At 50.7% G+C, this 20,339-nt stretch overlaps 1 protein-coding gene across 2 annotated transcripts in view; it reads right to left on the bottom strand.

Annotated features, from left to right (window-relative positions):
• Positions 1–2,442: 2,442 nt before the first annotated feature.
• The window catches only part of Alx4 (ALX homeobox 4), a 39,526-nt gene continuing 21,629 nt past the window's right edge, over positions 2,443–20,339 (bottom strand). Inside the window, exons 2-5 of one of the 2 annotated variants that reach the window (XR_004606238.2) lie at positions 14,737–15,047; positions 8,387–8,515; positions 5,069–6,559; positions 2,443–4,997 (exon numbers count right to left, since the gene is read on the bottom strand). Coding sequence is in view for 1 of the 2 variants with exons in the window: in XM_034496676.2 (XP_034352567.1) it covers positions 6,230–6,559; positions 8,387–8,515; positions 14,737–15,047 (770 nt within the window). In the remaining variant the exon portion in view is untranslated. Of the gene's footprint in view, positions 6,560–8,386; positions 8,516–14,736; positions 15,048–20,339 lie in introns of both variants that reach the window. The other variant, XM_034496676.2, reaches the window with a different exon arrangement.

Below are 20,339 nucleotides of genomic sequence, written 5' to 3'. Positions count from 1 at the left end.
CGTCCGTCCATCTATCTCCCTTCCCCATCTCTCCAGGGTCTCATGAGGCCCAAGCAGACCTTAAACTTGCTTTATAGTTAAGGATGACCTTGAATTTACAATCCTCCTGCCTCTGCCATCCAAGTGCTGAGGTAACAGGCATATGTCATCATGTCTGTTTTGTGCAGTGCTGGGATTGAACCCCAGGTCTTCATACATGTCAGGGAAGCACTCCACCAACTGAGCTACGTCCCCAGTCCATGCTGGCTCTCTCTAACGTGTGTACTGACTCCCTCTGAACTTCCTCCCGACCCTGAACCACACTTCCAAGTCTCATCTCCCAACCTCAGAACCTGCTCTCTAGTGTGAGCTCATTCTGGGTCTGAACACTCTTGTGTGGGGGCTATGCACCGATAAGAGTTGTTGCCACGGGGCTTTGTGTCAGTGTGGTGCTACACACAGCTCCCAAGAAGCAGATGCCCTTGGCTGGATACTGAGTGGAATTCAACAGAGGCCTTGGCTGGAGGAAACACACAGGATCAGTGGCAGACTGCTTAGACAAAGAGATCCAGGAGGTGACAGAGGCATCTAGACAGACTCATAGCAAGCTTAATGATGGTGACAATGAAAGGTCTGATAGTTTGAGGGACAATGTGCTGTGTTTGGTGGTGAGGCAGGGGGTAGGAGCCATAGCCAACAACAGTTTCTCCCTCCCCTAAAAGTAGACTCAGTCCCCTTATCGTCTTAAGTACCTTGTCAGCAGACTCAACAGAGAGATAAACATTAAAGAAGGTGTGCCTCTCTGCTGAGCATGTGCTAACTTCATCTTATCCTTATATCACAGACAGTACAGTTTATCACTGTGTGCCTGGCATTTCCACTGCACTAGTATTGGTAAGGATAGAGAGATGATCAAAGTAGATTAGGAGGGGCTACACCATTGTGTAGGAGGGACTTGAGCATCTTGGATATGGGTACCTAAAGGTCCTGAAGGTGATCTCCCATGACTACTGAGGAATGGCTGTCCTGAGAAGCACAGATCTCTGGGATGGACTTCCTTCAGAGGTGCATGACCCAGACAGCTCCCCCCCCCAGCCCCCCAGCCAGACTTCCCTAGAGAAACAGCCCTTGTCTGGACTCTGAGATTCAAAAGTGCTTAACTCCCAAGGAAGAAGCAGAGATGGGGCGTAGAGACAGTACCCCACTCTTTCCATGAACATGTAGCTTTTCCTGCCCTGCCTCAGTTCCTGTCCTATGATTTGGGGTAAGAGTCCAAATGCTATTGTGACCCTGAACGCTAATGTGTGCCAGCTGTCATTCTCTAGAATTTGTTTACGGATCTACCGGAAATGTATCTGTTACACAGAATTCCTTCCTCACGGGTAACAAGTTTGAGAGTGTTCAGATGGTTAGCATGAAAGGATGAGAAGGTGAGCAGCCACTATCCTTCCTGACCCCTTGCACATACATAGCCCATGCATGCATCTCATGTGTGCAAAACCCATGTATGCATCTCATGTGTGCATAACCCATGCTTGCGTCTCATGCCATGCATGTATAGCCCATACATGTGTCTCATGCATGTATAGCCCATGTGTGCATCTCATGCATGTATAGCCCATGCATGTGTCTCATGAATGTATAGCCCACATATGTGTCTCATGCATGTATAACCCATGTGTGCTTCTCATGCATGTATAGCCCATGCATGTGTCTCATGCATATATAACCTATGCACGCATCTCATCATTTAACCCTCCCCACACTTGGTAGACTAGACAAGGTCTTCCTGTTCCTTGAACCCTGTTCCTCACACTAGCTGTTCTGAGACCCAATGCCTCTTTCTGAGGCACCTCCTACAGCCCCTGTCTGCTTCATCCTTTGTCCTTGCAGCCTGGCTTTCAGACTCATTTGTCCATTTTTTTTTCCTGGTGAGAAAGTTCCTTCTACCAATCAGTACTCTTTACCAGAGCCAGGCCTGGGCCTTGCATCTCCCTCCTAGAGTTTGTCTTGCATTCTCAGTAGACCTGCAGGGCCTGATGCCCTGGCTCCCATCAGGCTTCCAGGACAGCCTCTGGAAGCATTGTTCTTGGGGACATTGGGGACATGAAGGACGGCTGCTGGTGGATCCCTTCTGGCACAGTTTAGGCACAGAAGCTTCGTCCACCATCTGTCCCACTGTCCAAGAGGCTTTCGTGCTCCCTGCAGCTTGCCTGCTACTCCAAGAGTCAAAGAGGGGTGTGTGTCCCAGACCCTGTAAAACCATGCACCCCCTCTCTGTACTGGAGGGTTGGCTGGCCACCTGTTGTTAATCTACCCTGATAACCCACCCTGCGCTGTGTCAGCAGTTCAAAAGGGCACTGTTAGTATTTTTTTGCCGACTTCAATTAACATGAGATTTCAGAGGCCTCTCTGATCACATTTCATCTGTCATAAGTCAGGAACAAAACAGACAGACTCCAGTTGAGAGGAGGAAGGAGTTTATTGCAAACAACAAGCAAACAGACAGTCTGGGCTGCACCCGACAAAGGGGATGCTGGGAGCATCAGCGGCCTCTGCCTTGCGTTCCACCCACCTCGGCCCCTCAGCTCCTCGGCCCCCTTCTTCCCACATTCCTCCCCTCTCCAAAAGATGTAAGTGCAATAACTTACTTTAAAAGAAAAGAATGTTTCTTTTTTTAATATTTTGCTATAATGTAGTTACATGGTGGTATAGGCAGTAAAACTTTATGGAACGGACCTCAATTTTTTTTTTACATTTTTTTCTGAAATTTTAATGTATTTTAATATATATATTTATATATTTGAATGTTCCACCCCAGGCCATTAAGCTAAGAGAAAAGTTGCATTTATACAGGGTTAAACTATCTTACAAGAACAGCCAGTATTTGTTGAGGTTCATGTTCCATCTCTCACTCAGCTTCTCTCTCTCTCTCTTTTTTTCTGACCACTGCACACCCAAACAGGTTATTAGACACTGAAAACAGTCCTCCAAAATCAGTAGTATACAGGCCTAGCTCTATGTGTAAGTGAAGGGGGATGGGAGGGAGAAGGGTGGGAGATACTGTCCAGTGGGAACTCCTCCCTATGGCATTCTTGCAGCAGAGTGGGGCTGAGGGAAAGAAATAGGAGCCTGCCCCGGTTTGAAATTATAAGGTTCTGAATTAGCATCCTGGGGGCCAGATTGCCTGCCTCTCTCCCTCTGCTGGGTCTGTTTGTCTCTATACCTGACAGTCAGGGTCATTCCTATTGACCTTTAACCTCGAGTTCCTCTGAGTCCCCAGAGATGTTCTACCCAAGGATAGCTCAGAGGGCAATTGACTGAGTAAAGGGGACACGGTGGTTTCCATAGAATCCTTCCTGTCTGCTCAGGGACATGGGGCATCTGAACTGTGTCCAGCCTGAGCCTGGCAGTGTGTGCTGGGGAACCCATAGATCTTGACTAAATCCCCACTCATCCTGTTCCTCAAAGGTGGAGATTGTGACTGTGAGAACTGAGAATCGGGAAGAAACAACGCAAAGAAAAACATGGAGGTGTGCCTGTCTGCCCCAGAACCTTGGCCCTGTGCTGTGAAGGGGCTCCCGGATAGATGTGCTGGGACGGGCATAACTGCCTTCCGTGACACAGCCAGGCTGGCAGGACTAAGCATGGCCACTTACTATGCTGTCAGGCAAGGCTGGCCTCAGCTCAGTCAGCTTCCTCATCTAGCAGTGACCACCCAGCAGGAAGTCATCTCTCCTCATCTGTGCCTCAGTCTCTTTAGGAAGCCAGGTTGCCATGAAGGGCTTTATTACTTGCTTTATAACATCCTAGGGGCTAAGACAGGCTCACTAGAGACAACAGGACCACACAGTTCTCTTCTGGAGAACTGAGAAGCTGAGGAGGTCTGAGACATGAGGGAGGCCCAGTGGGAGCCCAGGACATCTCCAGCTGCCCCAGGTATCAACTGAGACCAAGGCCTTCCAGACCAGCCTAGGTGGAGACAGCTACATCTGGAGAGATGGTAGAAGGCATGTCAGTTCTTGGCTGTGGTGGAAACAAAGGGGTATTTCTATATACTGTTTTTATTCTGAAGCTTCCGGGATAGACTTTTCCTGACTTGCATCTAGCCTGGCCAAAAATAAATCTTGAAGAAGTTAAACATCACTCCCTTCCAAAAGAATCTACCAAAAGCCCCCTGTCCTTTCTTCTTCCTGAGCTGGCCTGGCTCTCAGTCTTTGTACTGATTATCTAGGTATGAACCCCTTTCCCGTCATGCGCCCATAATAGCCATGAAAGAAGGACTCCAAGATGTTGCTTCTGGCCTTAAGTCCTTCCTTCTCTTGATAGATTCTGAGGAAGTGAGTTAGTTCTGGGGAACTTAGAAGACAGACCTCGATCCCCAAAGATCTGAAGCATTAGAGCCAAGCCACCAGGAATCCTGAATTCAGTACCCAAATCCTTCTTTGCCTTCCTAAGAGCTTTTTGAGAACTAAAGTTTCTAAAGAGGTCTGAGGCTTGCTAGGAGTGGCCGACCCAACCCGGAGTCTGCATTCTCCTGAGGGCTTAGTCTGTCTACACAGATGAAAACACACAGCAGGGAGTTATGCTTCCCTCTTACCCACTGAGACCTAGAGCAGATCCAAGGCAAGGGTCCTCGTCCTCAGCCCAACCTGAGAGGCCATTCAGAGAACTAAACCCTGGGCCTAGTAAGCCAAGCCCACCTCGTGGACAATAGTCAAGGCAGAAGGTAGAAAAGGCAAGTATGTCTCCTCAGGTAAAGGCCACCTGCTTGAGGGACCTACCTCAAGGGTGGTTCTGTGCTCCAGCTCAGGTGAGGGCTGGGGCCACTTCAAATCCTAGTTCCTAGCTCCAGGTCAAGTCAGGTAGACAGGGAGCCCCTTCCTTCAGATAGGGGACTGGCTTCAGGAGGACTTCCTGCCATGGAGACTGGACCTGGTGGGGCTTGATGGGAGGCTTTCCTGAGGCCAGCCGAGGCAGAGATCATGGCCCCTGGGGAAGAAGTAAGGATAGGATCTCTAAGAGGGTGTGTAGGGTAACTGAAAAGCAGCTCTTCTTTTAGCCTAGAGGGACACCGATCTCCACCTACCCTTTATGGAAAGCTCCAGCAGATGTGGTGCTGTGGCTGGGTGGTGGGTGGACATGGTTAGTCTGAGAGTAGAAAGGCCTCCTGGCTGGAGGCTACTGAGCTGGTCATGTGTCCTCTGCTCCCGATCCCTTCAGCCATGGCCCTGTGCTCCAGCTTTTCTGTCTTCCAAGGTATAAATTCTTCCAGCCCAGGACACTGCCCAGCAGCCCCAATGAGTGACCAGGAGGGAGAGGACAAATATCTCAACTCCTCCCAGAGAGGCCCTGAGGAGGTGCCAGTGCTGACAAAGGGACCTCTCCACCGCAGAAGATACCAGGTAGTGCCCAGGTTCAGCCCGCTGGATCACCCCCACAGTCATCCTTCTGAGAACTTCGTTGTCTCCTGATGGCCATGTGTGGTAGTTATGATGGGAGTCAAAAAATCCGTGTCCTTTCCTCCCTTCACAAAACCAGCTTCAGGAGCAAAGGCTGGCCCAAGTCTCCATGGGGCTTATGGGTGGACAGCAACAGAGTCCTTCATCTCTGTCCCCCCCACCTCCCACTTCCACCAGACACATCCATCACAGGGGATAATGAAGCTACAGTCACAGGGCCCACTGGATGGGTGGGTGACCAGATACCTTCGATACAGAAGGTGGGATTCTATGGGTTTTTTTTAGGGAGCAAAAGGGGTCAGGAGCTGACCCTGCATGGCAGCTTGTTACTTAAGACACACAGCCATAGGCTTAGTGACTAGGGGGTCTCACAGGAAAAAGGAAGGTTAGACAAGGCTGGACTGTTGAAGACTGCTAGGTCTGGAAGGGAGCCTAACTTTGACTCAAGTCAAACGGAAGGGGTAAAAGAACACAAAGAGAGACAGGGCCTCAGCTTACTTGATGCAAAGCTACACACAGGGCTACCTGGCTTCTCTACTGCCTTTGGCAGGGAGCAGGGGTCATGACCTCAGAGCCAGAGAGGGGCAAGAGACTACCATCACCCTCTCCCTCCCAGCAGTCCCTGGGGCCTCAGACTTGGGGTGGCTGAAAGTGCTGAGGGTTAGGCCCCTGGGCCAGGCCGGGTTCCTAAGAGGAGAGTCAAGTGGGAAGCTGGGGGCCTGGAAAGCAGGGGCATGGCCAGGGCCCCAGGGAGGGGGATGACATCAGGAGTGGCAGGAGGGGTTCTGTCATGTGGCCCAAGAGATGGCTGCACTGTGCTCCTTGGCCTTCATGCGCAGGGCAGCAATGCTTGAGGTCTTGCGGTCTGGCTCGCCGTTCATCTCATAGCCATTGAGGCCCGGACTGATGCCAGCTGCTCCAAACAGGCTGCCCATGTGTGTCTGGCCCACGTGACTGCCAGCTCCAGAGACACTCAAGAAGTCGGAGACGCTGCTGGCCCCGGAGCCAGGAGGGTGAGCGTGAGGGGACATACAGGCAGGCACCGGGTCACAGGGGACCACACAGGCTGGCACTGGCGAGGCTGCCCCATTGTTGCCAATCCAGGACGGGTTCTGAATCTGAGGACAGTGAAGGGAAAGATGTCATAGGCCATCTGGGAGGGCAGTAATGTAGAGGGGCTCTTACCCTTTCCAGATTTCCATCATTACAATGAAACCATGCTGAGGTATCTAACATTAAGGATGCCCAGGGACCACTAGAGGTGAATTTACATTTTAGAATTTTAATTTCCAGGCTAGATCCATACCCGATATTCAATAGCAAGGATTATGTTTTAAACTGCCTTAGGGTCTAGGCAAAGCATTGCTCTGGATTAAGGTGAGAGCATCTTGTGTGTGTGTGTGGGGGGGGGGGAATACAGGCTCTAGGCTTGCAGGTTGGGGTTATGTGGGGAGCAGTGTGGGGAGCAGGCATCTGAGTGCTCCCATAGGCTCAGGTCAATGCCTAAGGCTCCAAGACAAAACCCTTGAGGCCAGCAGCGAAAAAGTGGCCCCGGCCCTTAGGTGGGGTTCAACTATACATTTTCTCTTCCATGGTCGTTATTTTTCTCTTCCCAGCTCCCATGTCTGGCCTCAGTGTTCTCTGCTCTCTAAGCATCTCCAAGGAGGGAATCTGGGGTGCCTAGGTCCCCTTTGAAGAAAGGACTAGGTCTTCTCAACCATACACTCTAGGCTCTCAGTTGTTCTAGCAGGATTCTCCCAGCCTGCCCACCCCTAAGGTGGCAAGAACTCAAGAAGGCCTTGAGAGTCACTAGATGGGCACTGGGTCCTAAAGGCCACAGCAACTTCTAATGCTCCCAAGAACTTCCTGCAGACTGACCACATGCTATTCCTGGTCCCAGCATGCCCCAGAGTGGGAACAATGTGATCACCACCCCTTCTTAAATGATCTAGACCTGAGTCAGTGGGGTAGGTGGGAGAGATGGGCAAATGCCTCTTGCTAATTTCCTCTCTCTAGCTCTGAGTTCATATGGCAGCCATCAAGGGCAAAGAGCCAGAGCCAGAGGTTAGCCCTGGGAAGACAGAGGGAGAGAGGAAGTCAAGCATTAAAGAATGTGACCAGAGGTGAAGCTGATGTACTAGACATCCCTCATTCCTCAGCTTCACAGCGAGCTCTGCCCTCCGACCTTCAAATCCTGGGGGAGGTGGAGGAGGTACAGAGCTGACCTGGGGCCCGGGTGGGATGGGAGGGGCCTGTTTGATAGCATCACAGCCATGTGCACTCGGGAGCACTAGAGACCGGCAGCTGGAAAGTCTCAGGGCTTACAGGAGACTTAGGCAGAGGTAGAGCATGAGAGAGGTACCAGGAATGCAGACTCAGACAAGAGGACATCTGTCCAGGTGCCCTGAGTGCCTGACATCACTCACAATGCTCCTTGTTCTCACTGATGGACAGCAGGGAAGTTGCAGTAAAAAGGAAGGGAGACTTGCCTGAGTGTCGAGCCCATGCAGCTACCTTCTGGGAGCAATCACCCTAGACCCCACAACAAGGTTACAGAGGAGCTGAAGTGGACACTGACATTATGTCCAATTTATACACAAGGAAGCTGGGCACCAGAGAGCTGGAGATACACATGAAGAGGGCAAGGATATAAGACTCTGAGGAACCTTTACCTTGGGCCCGCGTGCATTTCAACCTGGCCACAAGTCCTTGCTATCTCAGCACATCCTTCCTTTGGGTGCCCTGAGGGACAGCCAACACCCTGGGAGCTCCTGGTCTTCTGTCTGCCAGATTACCACACAGAGGACAACACTGTCCCAATATTCTAGGTCTCCACGTCAGGGACAAACAGGCACACACCTGGCATCTCTGAGCCTAGCCCTCCTCCTCCCCTGCATTATCCCAAGCCTAGGGTCACAGGGGACATAGCGGGCAGGGGAATGTACCTGGGCATAATTCTCGGCTCGGGTGAGGAGGGGCAGCTCATAGGCCGTGGAGAAGTGAGTCCGGACCTGCTGCATCTGCCCAAAGCGCTCCCTCTTTCGCCACTTGGCCCTCCGGTTCTGGAACCAAACCTATGAGACAAAGGTGGTCACAGGGGTTAGGCCTTGCTCTTAGACAGGAAACACTGCTCCTGCCGTGACTCCAGCAGCCAGTGTGAGAGTGTGTGTGTGTGTGTGTGTGTGTGTGTGTGTGTGTGTGTGTGTGTGTGTTAGGGGAACAGAGAGTCATTCTGTACCTTTTGCTCTTTGGTATAGAAATCAACTATGTAGAATTGTCAGAGTTGGAAAGACCGCCAGTACTCCACTGACCATCAGTGTGATTTGGGGCCTAGCTTCAGATACCAGGTCAGGCAAGTATTACACACACACACAACACACATACACACACACACACACACAACACACATACACACACACAACACACACACATACACACACACACACACACGCACACACACGCACACACACACACATACACACGCACACACGCACACACACACACGCACACACACACACATACACACGCACACACGCACACACACACAAGCACACACACACACACACACGCACACACACACACACACACATACACACACACATACACAGAGAGAATGAGCACAAGCCATTTGTCATTGGTCTTCCAATTGGTCTCAGAGTGAGATGTGAGGGTGGAATCTCTGATGGGGTGGCTGAGAACCTTCCCAAGACATGAGGAGAAAGGCAAGGGTAGGCTGCTACCCTAGGGAATGGAACTGCTTATAGACAGGGGAGGATGCAGTCAGAGAGGGCAGGAGAGGAAAAACAGTGGGAAGAGGGCAGACCAGGTGCTCCCTGGAGGACAATGCCAACAGCTTCCTCTCTCTCTTCCAATGGGGTCTATAGGTTCAGATGTATACAGGCACTGCTCAGTAATGTGTACTCAGTCTGTCACTTGCAGGCCACATTACCACAGGATAGCTACAAACACAGCCCAACACAAAAGTGTAAACTTGCTTAAAAACACTTTTAAAAATATATTGATTTTTGTAACTCAATTGCATGGTCCAGCACTGTGAACTCTGTTGATGACAATGTCATACTGCGATGGCAAAGGCTGGATGGCTCTGTGCCGCTGCGGTCTGCACCTAGGCTGTGAGAAAGACATTAACAGGGCAGGGCAGGAGCTCCCCTAGCCATGGCAGTCAGCTACACTTCTGTGGAGACCAGAGTAGCCTCTCCACCATCCTGCCTGAGAACACCCAGACTCCTCAAGAACCAGGGCAGAGAAAGAAATGAGGCGTCCCTGGAGGGGAAGCCTCTGGCACGGGAGGCTTTTAGAGTATCTTCTAAAATGGGCCTGTGGCAGTGCCTGAGCTGCCAAAAGCCTCAAATTCCACATCCTTAGGATGGGGCTGAGGTCGGGGCTGACGTCAGAGTAGAAGTGGAGACAGCAGATGGGAACACAGCATGAAGTTTCTAGAACAGTTGAGCTGTTTGTTTCTGACTCCTGACCTCATTCTCTTGCTGAAGAAGAGTAGTCAAGGTCTTCGGGATGTGTGTCTGGTAGGGAGAGTAGGTGTGGTCCTCTCCAGCTCACTCTCCATCCCTAATCTGACATATATACAGATTTACACACAAAGGTATCTATCTGGTCATGGACACACACACACACACATGTACATACATATACACACAGAGTGTCCTTCCTGTGACCTCCCTAGAGACCAGCCCTCTTCAAGGCTAAGGGTCTCAGTCCCTGCCCCAGAGCCTGGGGGAGGGGTACTTTTACTCTGAGTAGTCCTGGGGTGAAGGTCCAGGATGCCCACTGGGAGAATGGAAGACATGAGGGCTCTTCTACGGTGAAATGGGATCCCCCTTTATCAGCGGCTGCAGTGGGGGCTGGGGCAGGCTGGAGGAATCAATCAGAGGGGCTTGTTTTCATTTCATGTTTAATTTCCTGCAGACTGAGCTCAGCCTTCCGCTCCATCCTCAGCCTCCCAGGGTTTTCTGGGGGTGTGTGTGTGTGTGTGCTAGAGGCACCAAAATATACAGCCCCACTCCTTCCTCTCTTTAGAGGGTGGGCAGAGGCATGAGAAGCTGCTGCTGCTGCAGTTTAGTGTCTGTGGGTTCCAGGTCTCTTTTGTGGTGGGGTTGTATATGATGTCACTGAGGGCTGTGAAACTGAGGACTCAGGGATGCCTGAGAGGGATCCAGAGCATCTGTAGGATCTAGTTGGTGTCAAGCAAAGGGCCCTGGAATTCCAGGAAGGAGTTAGGTGAGGGGTGGGATATGGTTCTTGAGGGAGGTGTCAGTTGCGGTACCCAAGAGGGTCATGGTAAGGTTCATCTGATGGAGGTGGTGGCAGATGGGGCAGAGTAGAGAAACCCAGATCAGTGGGGCTGGCCTACCAGGGACCTCCTTCTCCAGGTGGTCCTCTGCCCCTGTCTTTTTACTCTGTGCCCAAGGCCTGAGACTACATTCTGCCTTTTCTGTCTCCCAGTTGGCTGACGCTATTAGCCTGGCTGCCTTCAGTGCCCTCACATCCTCTAGGAAGTATCATGGCACCTGGTGCCTCCCTTTGTGCTCCGATACATGTTTCTGTGCAGAGACTTGATGTGTCCTCCCATCTCTGACCCCCAGCTGTGCCTCTGTATCTCAGGGCCATGCAACCACAGCCTTGTCTCTATAAGCCCCCAGGAGGAGAGCTCACCAAGGTCTCCGCTGTGCCTCCATTCTGGATGTTGCAGCCAGGACCACCCCGTTCCCAGCCCACCCGGGCCTGGCCCACTCAACACAGGCCTCTCTGGAGGACCAGGCCATTCAAGGAACCAACTGTCTTGGAGGAGGCCTCTCTAACCGCAGCCCATCTGGGGCCAGGGTGGGGTGGCCCGGGGCGGGGAGGCTTCAGTCTCATTGTCTTCAGACACCAGCTGTGGAGATTGGAATCCCAGACAGCAGAGAGAGGCCCCGAAGCCCCCTGGAACAGGGCCAGACTCCAGGCTGTTTCCCATGAAGGACCATCTTGGGACTCTCCCCATTGTCCCCTCCCTGTTCCTGCCATCAGGGTACACCAGACACCTGGTTTGCCACCAGCATGCAGAGTATAGGTCCTGAGAAACTCCACAGAGGCAAGCAAGGCAATTCTAGTACACCACTGTACTCCCCCCAGCCCCAGGGCACTGCCAGGCTCAGAGCTCAACCCAGAGGTTTGACGCACATGGAGATCCCACCCACTCTGCTGCCTTTGTACAGAGAAAAGTCTAAGAACAATCTGGCATGTGCCCGAGAACAGCAAGCTAGTCAAAGAGCACTGGCCCCAAGCTGGGGCGTCCTGGATTCTAGGCTCAGAACTGCTTCTGCATCCTGGTTAACTCTGGGCAATCACTTCCCACATCTGGGTCTTCCTTCCTCATCCAAATATGGTGTGGTGTTTTCTGAACTACCATTCAGTAATTCTATAACCTTCCTATTCGATAGACAACAGATTAGGGTTTCCCTTTCTACCTTGGCTGACAGGAAGCTCAAGGCTGACTTTAAATAATAAGGAGCCTAACCCTAGTGGGTTTTTACTTTGTTTTATTTTTTTAACATAGATATCCCATTTTTTGAAATGGTTTCTGACCTTAAGCAAACAAACAAACAAAAAACCCAAAACAAAACAAAAAAACCTCTAATTGTAACTTTTCTCAACATTTTGGAAGTAGTCCTGGGTATGTCTCTGTGCCTCAACAAAGCATTTGCCTGGCTATATAGCAGTGACCCGGAAATACTTGGTCTGTGTCATCCCGTTTCCTGCTGTGTTCCCTGAACTCTGTTCTAGACACGCACGTTCATTTGAGAAGTGTGCATGTGATGCTCACACGTACACAGGTGCACATATACAAGAAGAAAGAAAGCAGGTTTGCTCCGCCCCAACATGCTACCTACTTATTGGTACTGTGGGCTTGCATCCAGCTACTCCCTTCTCTACCTCTTCTGTTCTGCCCCCAATCCTGGGCAGAACCTGGGGCTCCTCTAGGAGCTCAAATCTCAGGTAGGTGAGGCCTCATGCAGCATGAGAGGGCTCTGGCATGGCAGTAAAGCCCAGCTGCTCTGCCGTTCGGCATTAAGCCATAAGACTGCAGCATGCTCCAGCAGCTATGGTGTCCAGGGGCTACAAGTTTCCTGGTATTTTCTATGTGCCCAAGCTAAATGGCAGATGCCTCCGTGTGTTGAACAGAACTTGCTGAAGCTGATGGTCACTTAACTGGTATCTCAGAACCATCAGTAGAATACAAGCTATGTTGTCCATGAGTCTGCCCAGGACCATGGGGCTCTTTGTTCTGACCCTCTGCGGCCCAGGCCACAGTGCTGTACCCATTAAAAAGAAAGACCATCTTGGGACTGTGGAGATGGTTCAGTCTGTAAAGTACTCATCATGGAAGCAAGAGGCCCTGAATTCAGATCCCTAGAGCCCACTGAAAAGACCCAAGCATGGTGGTGTACACCTGTAACCCCCAGCTCTGGCAAGCGGGGTCACAAAGGAGGCTCAGTGCTTACCTAGTCTAGCCAAAGTAGCACGCTCGAAGTTCAGAAAAAGATCCTGACTAAAAAGTAAGATCAGGAACAATTGAGAAAGACATCTAATGTCAATCTCTACACACACACACACACACACACACACACACACACGCATGCACGCACACACGTGTGCATACATATATACATGTACATGCATCTTCCCTCACTTATAAACATGCACAAACATACACACATAACACACATACACATGCATACATGTTTAAAAACAGAAAAGAAGCCTCTGTGTTCACGTGTCAGGCTTCTGCCTACACTGGACCCACATGCACCATTCTTGCTGTGCTTTGAGTGCAAAAGCAATCTGACTATTGAGTTGATTTCATATTAAACTGAAGTTTGAACTCTAGCATGTGGGCTTGGTCAGACGTGCTTTGGCCTACTGGGCTTTCTCTTTCATGTCTATGATTTTCTACAGGGGGCCACCCTCTAAGAAAGCAGGGCCACTGAACTGCACGTATTTGTTGCCTTTGTTGTGTGTGCAAGGTATGACTTAAACCTGTAATCCCAGGGCTTGGAAGGCAAGACAAGAGGGTCAGTAGTTCAAGGCCAGCTTTGGTTACATAGCAAGACAGAGGCCAGTCTGAGCTAAATGAGACCCTGTCTCAAAAACAACAAGGCAAACAATAACGGGTTTCTCATTCCAGGGGTAAGAGAATGTGACCAATCCTAAAGTCTATCCACAAGAGGAAGCAGAAGTAGAAGAATGTGACCAGCTTTGATCTTGTTCATTTTATCATAGGCTACCTGGTACTGTGTGGCTGAGTCAAGCTGTGTTGATCAGTACCGAGTTGGCATACTGAGCTCTGCTCGGTTGGTTAGGGCTGAATGGAGCTGCGTGTGGTGAATTGTGGTGAGTTTGTTGTCTGGGACTGTTGCGTTGGGTTTAATTGGCGCTGTGCTGGGTTGGACTGAGCTGTGTGTGTTGAGTTGGGTTGCACTGGGTTGTGCTGTACTGAACTGGGTTGAGCTGTGTATGAGTTGTACTATGGAGAGATGGGTTGTGTTGGGTTGGTTTGACTAATACTGGATTCAATAGAGTTGGGCTGTACAGGGTTGAACTGAGCTGTGTATTGTGAGCCGCACTGTTGACTTGTGTTGTGCTAGACTGTGTTAGGTATGCTGGGCTCTGCTAGGCTGTATTATATCGGCTTGGGCCATGTTGTACCAGGTTGAGTTGAGCTGTACAAATGTGCTAGGTTGGTTTTTTGCTGTGTTGTTTTGTGCTGTGTTGATTGCGTTGAGTTGTAGTGAGTCTATTGAGCCATGTGTGGTGAATTATGTGGACTTGGTTGTTCTGGGCTACTATATTGTTGAGCTGGGACTTGTTGGATTGTAGTGGGTTCTGTTGTGTTGTTGGGCTGGGTTATACTGGGTGAGTTAAACTGTGTGTGCTGAATTTGGACCATGTTGAATTAGCTCGTTCTGGGCTGTGTTGTATTGAGCTGTGTCGTTTGGCACTGGGTGGAACTGAACCGTGTGTGGCGAGTTGTACCGTTCTGAGGTGGGTTGTACTAGCCTGTGCTGCTCTGCACTGAGTTGGTACTGTGTAGTAATTGGGCCATGGTGCATTGAGCTGTGCTGTCCTGGGGCTGAACTGGCCTGTGCATGGGGGGTTGCACTGGGCTCAGTTGGCTAGACTGGACTGTGTTGGATTGTGCTATGCTCAGTTGGGTTGAATTGGGTTTGGAGAGTGATGGTTATAGGGCATTCATTGTATTGGCCCTGTCATGGCTGACCTGCACACGGGCCTCGGTGAGGTCGGTCCTCATAGCCAGCTGCTCCCGTGCATACACATCAGGGTAGTGTGTCTTCTGGAAGACTTTCTCCAGCTCCTCCAGCTGGTAGCTAGTGAAGGTGGTTCGGTTCCGCCGCTTCTTGCCTTTGTTACTCTCAGAGTCGGTCTTTTCCAGGGGACTTGGTATTTCAGCACTAGCTCGGTCTTGGGGTCCCTTGGCCCCTGTCTCCTTCACACTGAGGTAGCTGTTGTCCATGCCCACGGGTTCAGAGTCAGGGGGCAACTCTGGCTCGCCCAGGTTGCTCTCTTTGGCTGAGGAAGAGAAAGGAAGGTTAGAAAGTCGAACCTGAGAAGGGAGAGGTGAGGACACTTTACCCTCCCAGAGGCACACTGAGTACCAGGCCAAGAGATTCAAGGTCTTTACTCAGGTTTTTCATCAACATGCTGGGTGACTTTGGGCAAGTCTGTCTCCTCCCTTACCCTCTGTGGCATCATCCTAGAATGCTCCCTTCTGGCACCAATGTCACATAGCTCTAGGTTGGCCAGTCTGATTTTGGTGGCTTTCTCACCACTCTCTGGTTGTGAGACTCCTCACCTATGGGGGGTCAGAGGAGCCAAAATCTCTTTGGACATGGACCCAATGGCCATCTGACACAATACTGAGGCCCCTTTTGGTAGAGAACTCCTTCAGCCACAGTGGACTTGGTGGGAAAGCAAAAGGGCAGCATTGAGACATATAGTTTGGTCTTCGTGGAGTTCAACAGAGAAGCCTTGGAGACTGTCTCAGACTTTAGTGCTGAGACCCAAACCCCACCCCCACCCCACTCCACCTGTAACACTGTCTGCAGAGGGCCCTTAAGCAGGTGGAGTTCACTGAGGTGTGAGTGCATGCTGGGGTCCCTTTCACCGCAGCTGCCACTGTCTTCCACAGCTGGGAGGCCCTCACTCCAGGGGATGTCCTCTTTGGGGCCAGAATCATCACAAACACAGCTCACAGCCCAGGCCCTGCCTGCTGCCTGATGACACAGTAAGGCTCCCATGGTGGATTCCTGGAAGCTCAGAGCTACAAGGAACCAAGCCAAGCCACGCAGGTCAAGACTGGGGAGGTGGAGACCAGGGTAGGAGGGTAGGAGTTTCTGGCTCACCCATCCATCTGAGCGTACACACTTGCCTCACGATAGCAAGGGCCTCAGAGTCTGGGCTCCAGTGCCAGACACCAGGGCTTCTGTGCCACACCTCTGGCTTCACAACTCCACTTTTTCAATGAACCCTTTGTGACTCAGTTTCCCCTCTATAATATTGGGGTGAATGAAGAGATCTATGGGATATTTCTGATGGGTTGTGAGAAAGGGGAGGTGGGTACTCAGCCAGCTGGCTGTGTAGCCTTCCACCATTACTGACCCCTGCTACTGATCTGGTCTTGCAGGCTTGCAGGCTCTGCCAGCACAAGGGGAGTGTAACTCAGGACAAGTCCTCTGTGAGAAAAGTCCCTGGGGTGCGGGCACATGTATACAAGCATCATGACGGGAATCAACGCATGTCTCCAGATGCGGGAAGCCCCTTCTGGGCCATATTCCTTATTTGAGACTTGGAAAGAAGGAGATAGGTTCAGTGAGAGAACCGTTAATAAGATGTGGAAAATTCTTAAATACGTACAGGTTCCGTCCATTCACAACCATCATGTGTGGTGAGCATTAATATCATCCACTCTGACCCTGTTTCTTCTTCTGGAAACAAGTCCATGCAATTTGCATTTTGGATCAGGATGCTGCCTCTAACCTTGATCTGATGCCATCCAGACTGGGAGTTGGGGGATTGATGCTTTACCAGGCTCCCTGTGAGCATTAGGGAAGATGAGGAAGACTTTCTGCCCTTGTCCATCTCTTTCCTGCTCTAGCACTGAAGAAAGGGAGGAGAGGGTACCCAGAGCAGGCCTGGAAGCAGCTCCGCTTCTATGGGGGTGGCTGACCAAACCGGTGGCATTACAGATGACAGCCATGTGAGCCCAGCTTACACAGCTAGCGAGTGAGCGAGTGAGCACAGCTTCAGTGACAGCGTTGTGCAAATTAATTGCAGTTGGCAGCAGGACCAAGAGCTTCCAGCAAAGATATTTATCTTCCTGGCAGACAAATAAGTTTTTTGTTTTGGTTTTTTTTTCTTTTTCTTTTTCTTTTTTTTTTTTTTTTAGAAAAGAAATCCCACCCAGCTCACCCAAAATAAGCATTCCTCTTGTGCAACTTCCTGGCAGCCAGGCCAGGGAAGGCAGCCCCCACCCCTCCTGGCCTAGCCCTGTTCCCCAGGCTCATCCTTGCTCCATGAACCCCAGTGGTATCGCCCGGCATCCAGCCTGGAGCTGGGATCACCCCATGGGAATGAGGGCCACTTGAGGGCAGCTACATAGAAGCCAGGGTTGGAAGCACTAAGCCTAGCTTCTCATTTAAACTGAGGGGGGAAAAAGCTAGAGAAAAAAAGAGTATGCCCTAATTATCCACAGAACAGTCTCCTGCTCCTGGGACTACCCTACTAGGGAATAGGACCTGTTTCTAGGGAGAAGAAATCCAGGGCCTCTCAGCACCTATAAGTCCTGCCTTCAAGGCACCCTCAGTACAGAGCTAGTTATTGGCCCAGCAGGAGAGGATGGCAGAGTTGACAGTCTTCTGATGAGAAAGAAGTAAGGTTGTAGCCCTACCCATATCTAGCCACCCACTGGAATGAGTGACTGGGAGGTGGGGCATAGCAAGGTGTGTCCTAAGATCAAAGCCCCAGAAAGAGTGTGTGTGTGTGTGTGTGTGTGTTTGCATGTGCACACGCATCTACTAGGCTGGTTGAGCAGAGAGCTCCAGGGATCCACCTGGCTTCAGCTCCTCAGTGCTGGGATTACAAGCACATCCTACCATGCCCAGCTGCTTTAGGGTGTGTTCTCAGATTCTTCGCTCACACTTGTGTGGCAAGTGATTTACCAACTCAGCCACCTCCCCAACCTTCAGTGCCAGTGCTTTAACATTCATTGCTTATGTATGAATGTGCACCACATGGATATCCAGGAGTTATGGATGGTTGTGACCTACCATGTGGGTGCTGGGGATTGAACCCAGGTCCTCTGCAAGAGCAGCAAGTAGTCTTAACCACTGAACCATCTCTCCAGCTTGTCTGGGGTTTGTTGTTGTTGCTGTTGTTGTTGTTGTTTTTCAATTATTTAAAACAATTTTTGACTTTAAATATATTTTGATCATATTCCCACCCATCCCACAAGTCCTTCCAGATCCTCTCCCCCATCCCTACCCATCCAACTTTATGGTTTTTTTTTTTTTTTCCGGTATTTTTGAGACAGGGTTTCTCTGTGTAGCCCTGGCTGTCCTGGAACTCACTCTGTAGACCAGGCTGGCCTCGAACTCAGAAATCCACCTGCCTCTGCCTCCCAAGTGGTGTACGCCACCACTGCTCAGTTTAAACAAAACCTTAATACAACCAAGAAGACAACATAATTTACCCCCCCCAACCCCACCATACAGTAACCAAATAAAAGGGCGCAAACACACACATACACACACACACACACACACACACACACACACACACACACACACACGCTATGGAGTCCGTTATATGATCATCACCCATCTACATCATAACATGAGGTCTGCCCTGGAGACCCACTGTCACTCCACTGGAGAAAACTGATTTCCCCTTTCCCAGCAGGTATAAATGACACTTCCGTTGTTAAGCTTTACCCTAGCCAGCATGCCAATTTTGATTATTAATTTTCTTGCTTTAACTGCTGAAGCTGGGTTCCTACTCTAGACAATAAAGGAGAATTCTCCCAAGGTCTGTATCTATACGTATCATCTCAGAATGACAAGCCTAAGGCGGGAGACTCTGGCTATCTGTCTAATAAGGCCCCTGCAACCTGGGGTCCCCGACGCCAGGACATTCACCTTTAGCCAGCCCATGTTTGTCCTCTAGGGATCGGGTTTATTGTTCCTGGTCCAGCTCTCCAGGGTCTTTCCCCAACCCAGCTACAGGGACCATGGGACACAGCTCTTCTGTTTGAAGTATGCCATCTATCTAGCTTAAAGGCTATGGCGCCAGTCATGACTCCCTATGTGATCTTCAGTAGCCAGGGTCTGCTTGGATCAAGTAGGGTCCCGAGATGAGGGAAGCATGTGGAGCCCTGTGTGAAACCAGCCAAAAGATCCAGAGGAGCCGGCTAGGGAAGTAGCCTAGTGTAGCTCAGAATCTGGCTCACGCTGGCAGTCCTTATCAATAAGATGGGCCTGGCTCTACAATGTGAGTCTCATTACTCCGGTCCAAAGGAGGCCATTGTCCTCCTGGGTTCCCTGTAACCCTCACCTCTTACCACCTGCTCAGAAAATCTTGCCTTCTGGGTGGCTGCAGCTACTCTCCAGGAAGTCTCTGTCCTCCACTCAGCCCCCCAGCCTGGGGTTTTCTGATTAGTGAACGAAGCCCTCAATGTCTGACTCCCCAACTGCTCAAGGGGAGCTTCATGTCACTCACCCTGTCTCAGCTCATAGCATAGGGAGGCACGGGCCCAAATATGTGGGGAGAGGCTGTGAAAGAAAAGATAAGTCATAGCCAAGAGGCACTACGGTGTTCCCTCTTCATGAAGCCACTCTGCACAGCTCTGTGCTGTGGCCCCACTGCAGACTTGCAGAGGGCTGTTGTTGAGCAGGTGAGGGGACCAGGTGTGAGTCAGGTACTCAAGGGGAGCTGAGCACACACACGCCACTTTCCAAGACTGACGGCTCATACAACTGGAGGTGATTGAGGGAAAGTGGGTGGGAAAAAAAAGCCAGGATGGACCTTAAGGGATATTTCTCTTCACATAGCAAGCAGGACCAGCAGGGAGGGACCAGCATATAAATTACTGGTTCTCACCTTCCAAATGCTGTGACCCTTTAATAAAAGTCTTCATGTTGTGGTGACCCCCAAACCATAAAATTATTTTCCTTGCTATTTCATAATTGTAATTTTTGCTACTGTCATGAATCATAATGTAAATATCTGATATGCAGGATATCTGATATGCGACCCCTGTGAAATGATCTTTTGACCCTCAAAGGGGTCACAACCCATAGGTTAAGAACTGCTGATCTAAACCACCATCCATCACCTACCAGAGGGTAGTTGTCTCTGTGTCAGACCACTGCATTGCACAAGAGATGTGGCCTCCAGGAGGGCCAGTTTGCCCAGCTGTGGGATCCTTCTCCACCACCCTGTGACCCCAGTACTGGAGTAGGCTAGGCAGCAACAGAGGCCAGCTTGAATCCAGGCCACCAACAGCCAGCCTGCCTTTATCTCAGCCATCAGGGACACTCTGGCTGAATGTCTTCTTTCCCAAATCATGCAAGGAGACTTTTGTGGGTGTGTCCCAAGTCAAGACAGTGAGTAGAAGCTGCCTTACCTAAAGGACCTCCCTCCTTCTCCCCCTCTCTTTCTCTCTCTTTCTTTCATTCTTCTTTTACTGCGATTGTTTCCGGAGGGCATCAGGAGCTTTTGTGTGCCTCCATCTATGTCAGAGGCTGTGAGCCCACAGGGTACAGGCACCACCATCCTGCAGCTGGGGATGGGTGTGGGGGAACATGT

Source organism: Arvicanthis niloticus, chromosome 2 (assembly GCF_011762505.2).
Source record: "Arvicanthis niloticus isolate mArvNil1 chromosome 2, mArvNil1.pat.X, whole genome shotgun sequence".
NCBI lineage: Eukaryota > Metazoa > Chordata > Mammalia > Rodentia > Muridae > Arvicanthis > Arvicanthis niloticus.
This window is presented reverse-complemented; position numbering and strand designations above follow the sequence as displayed.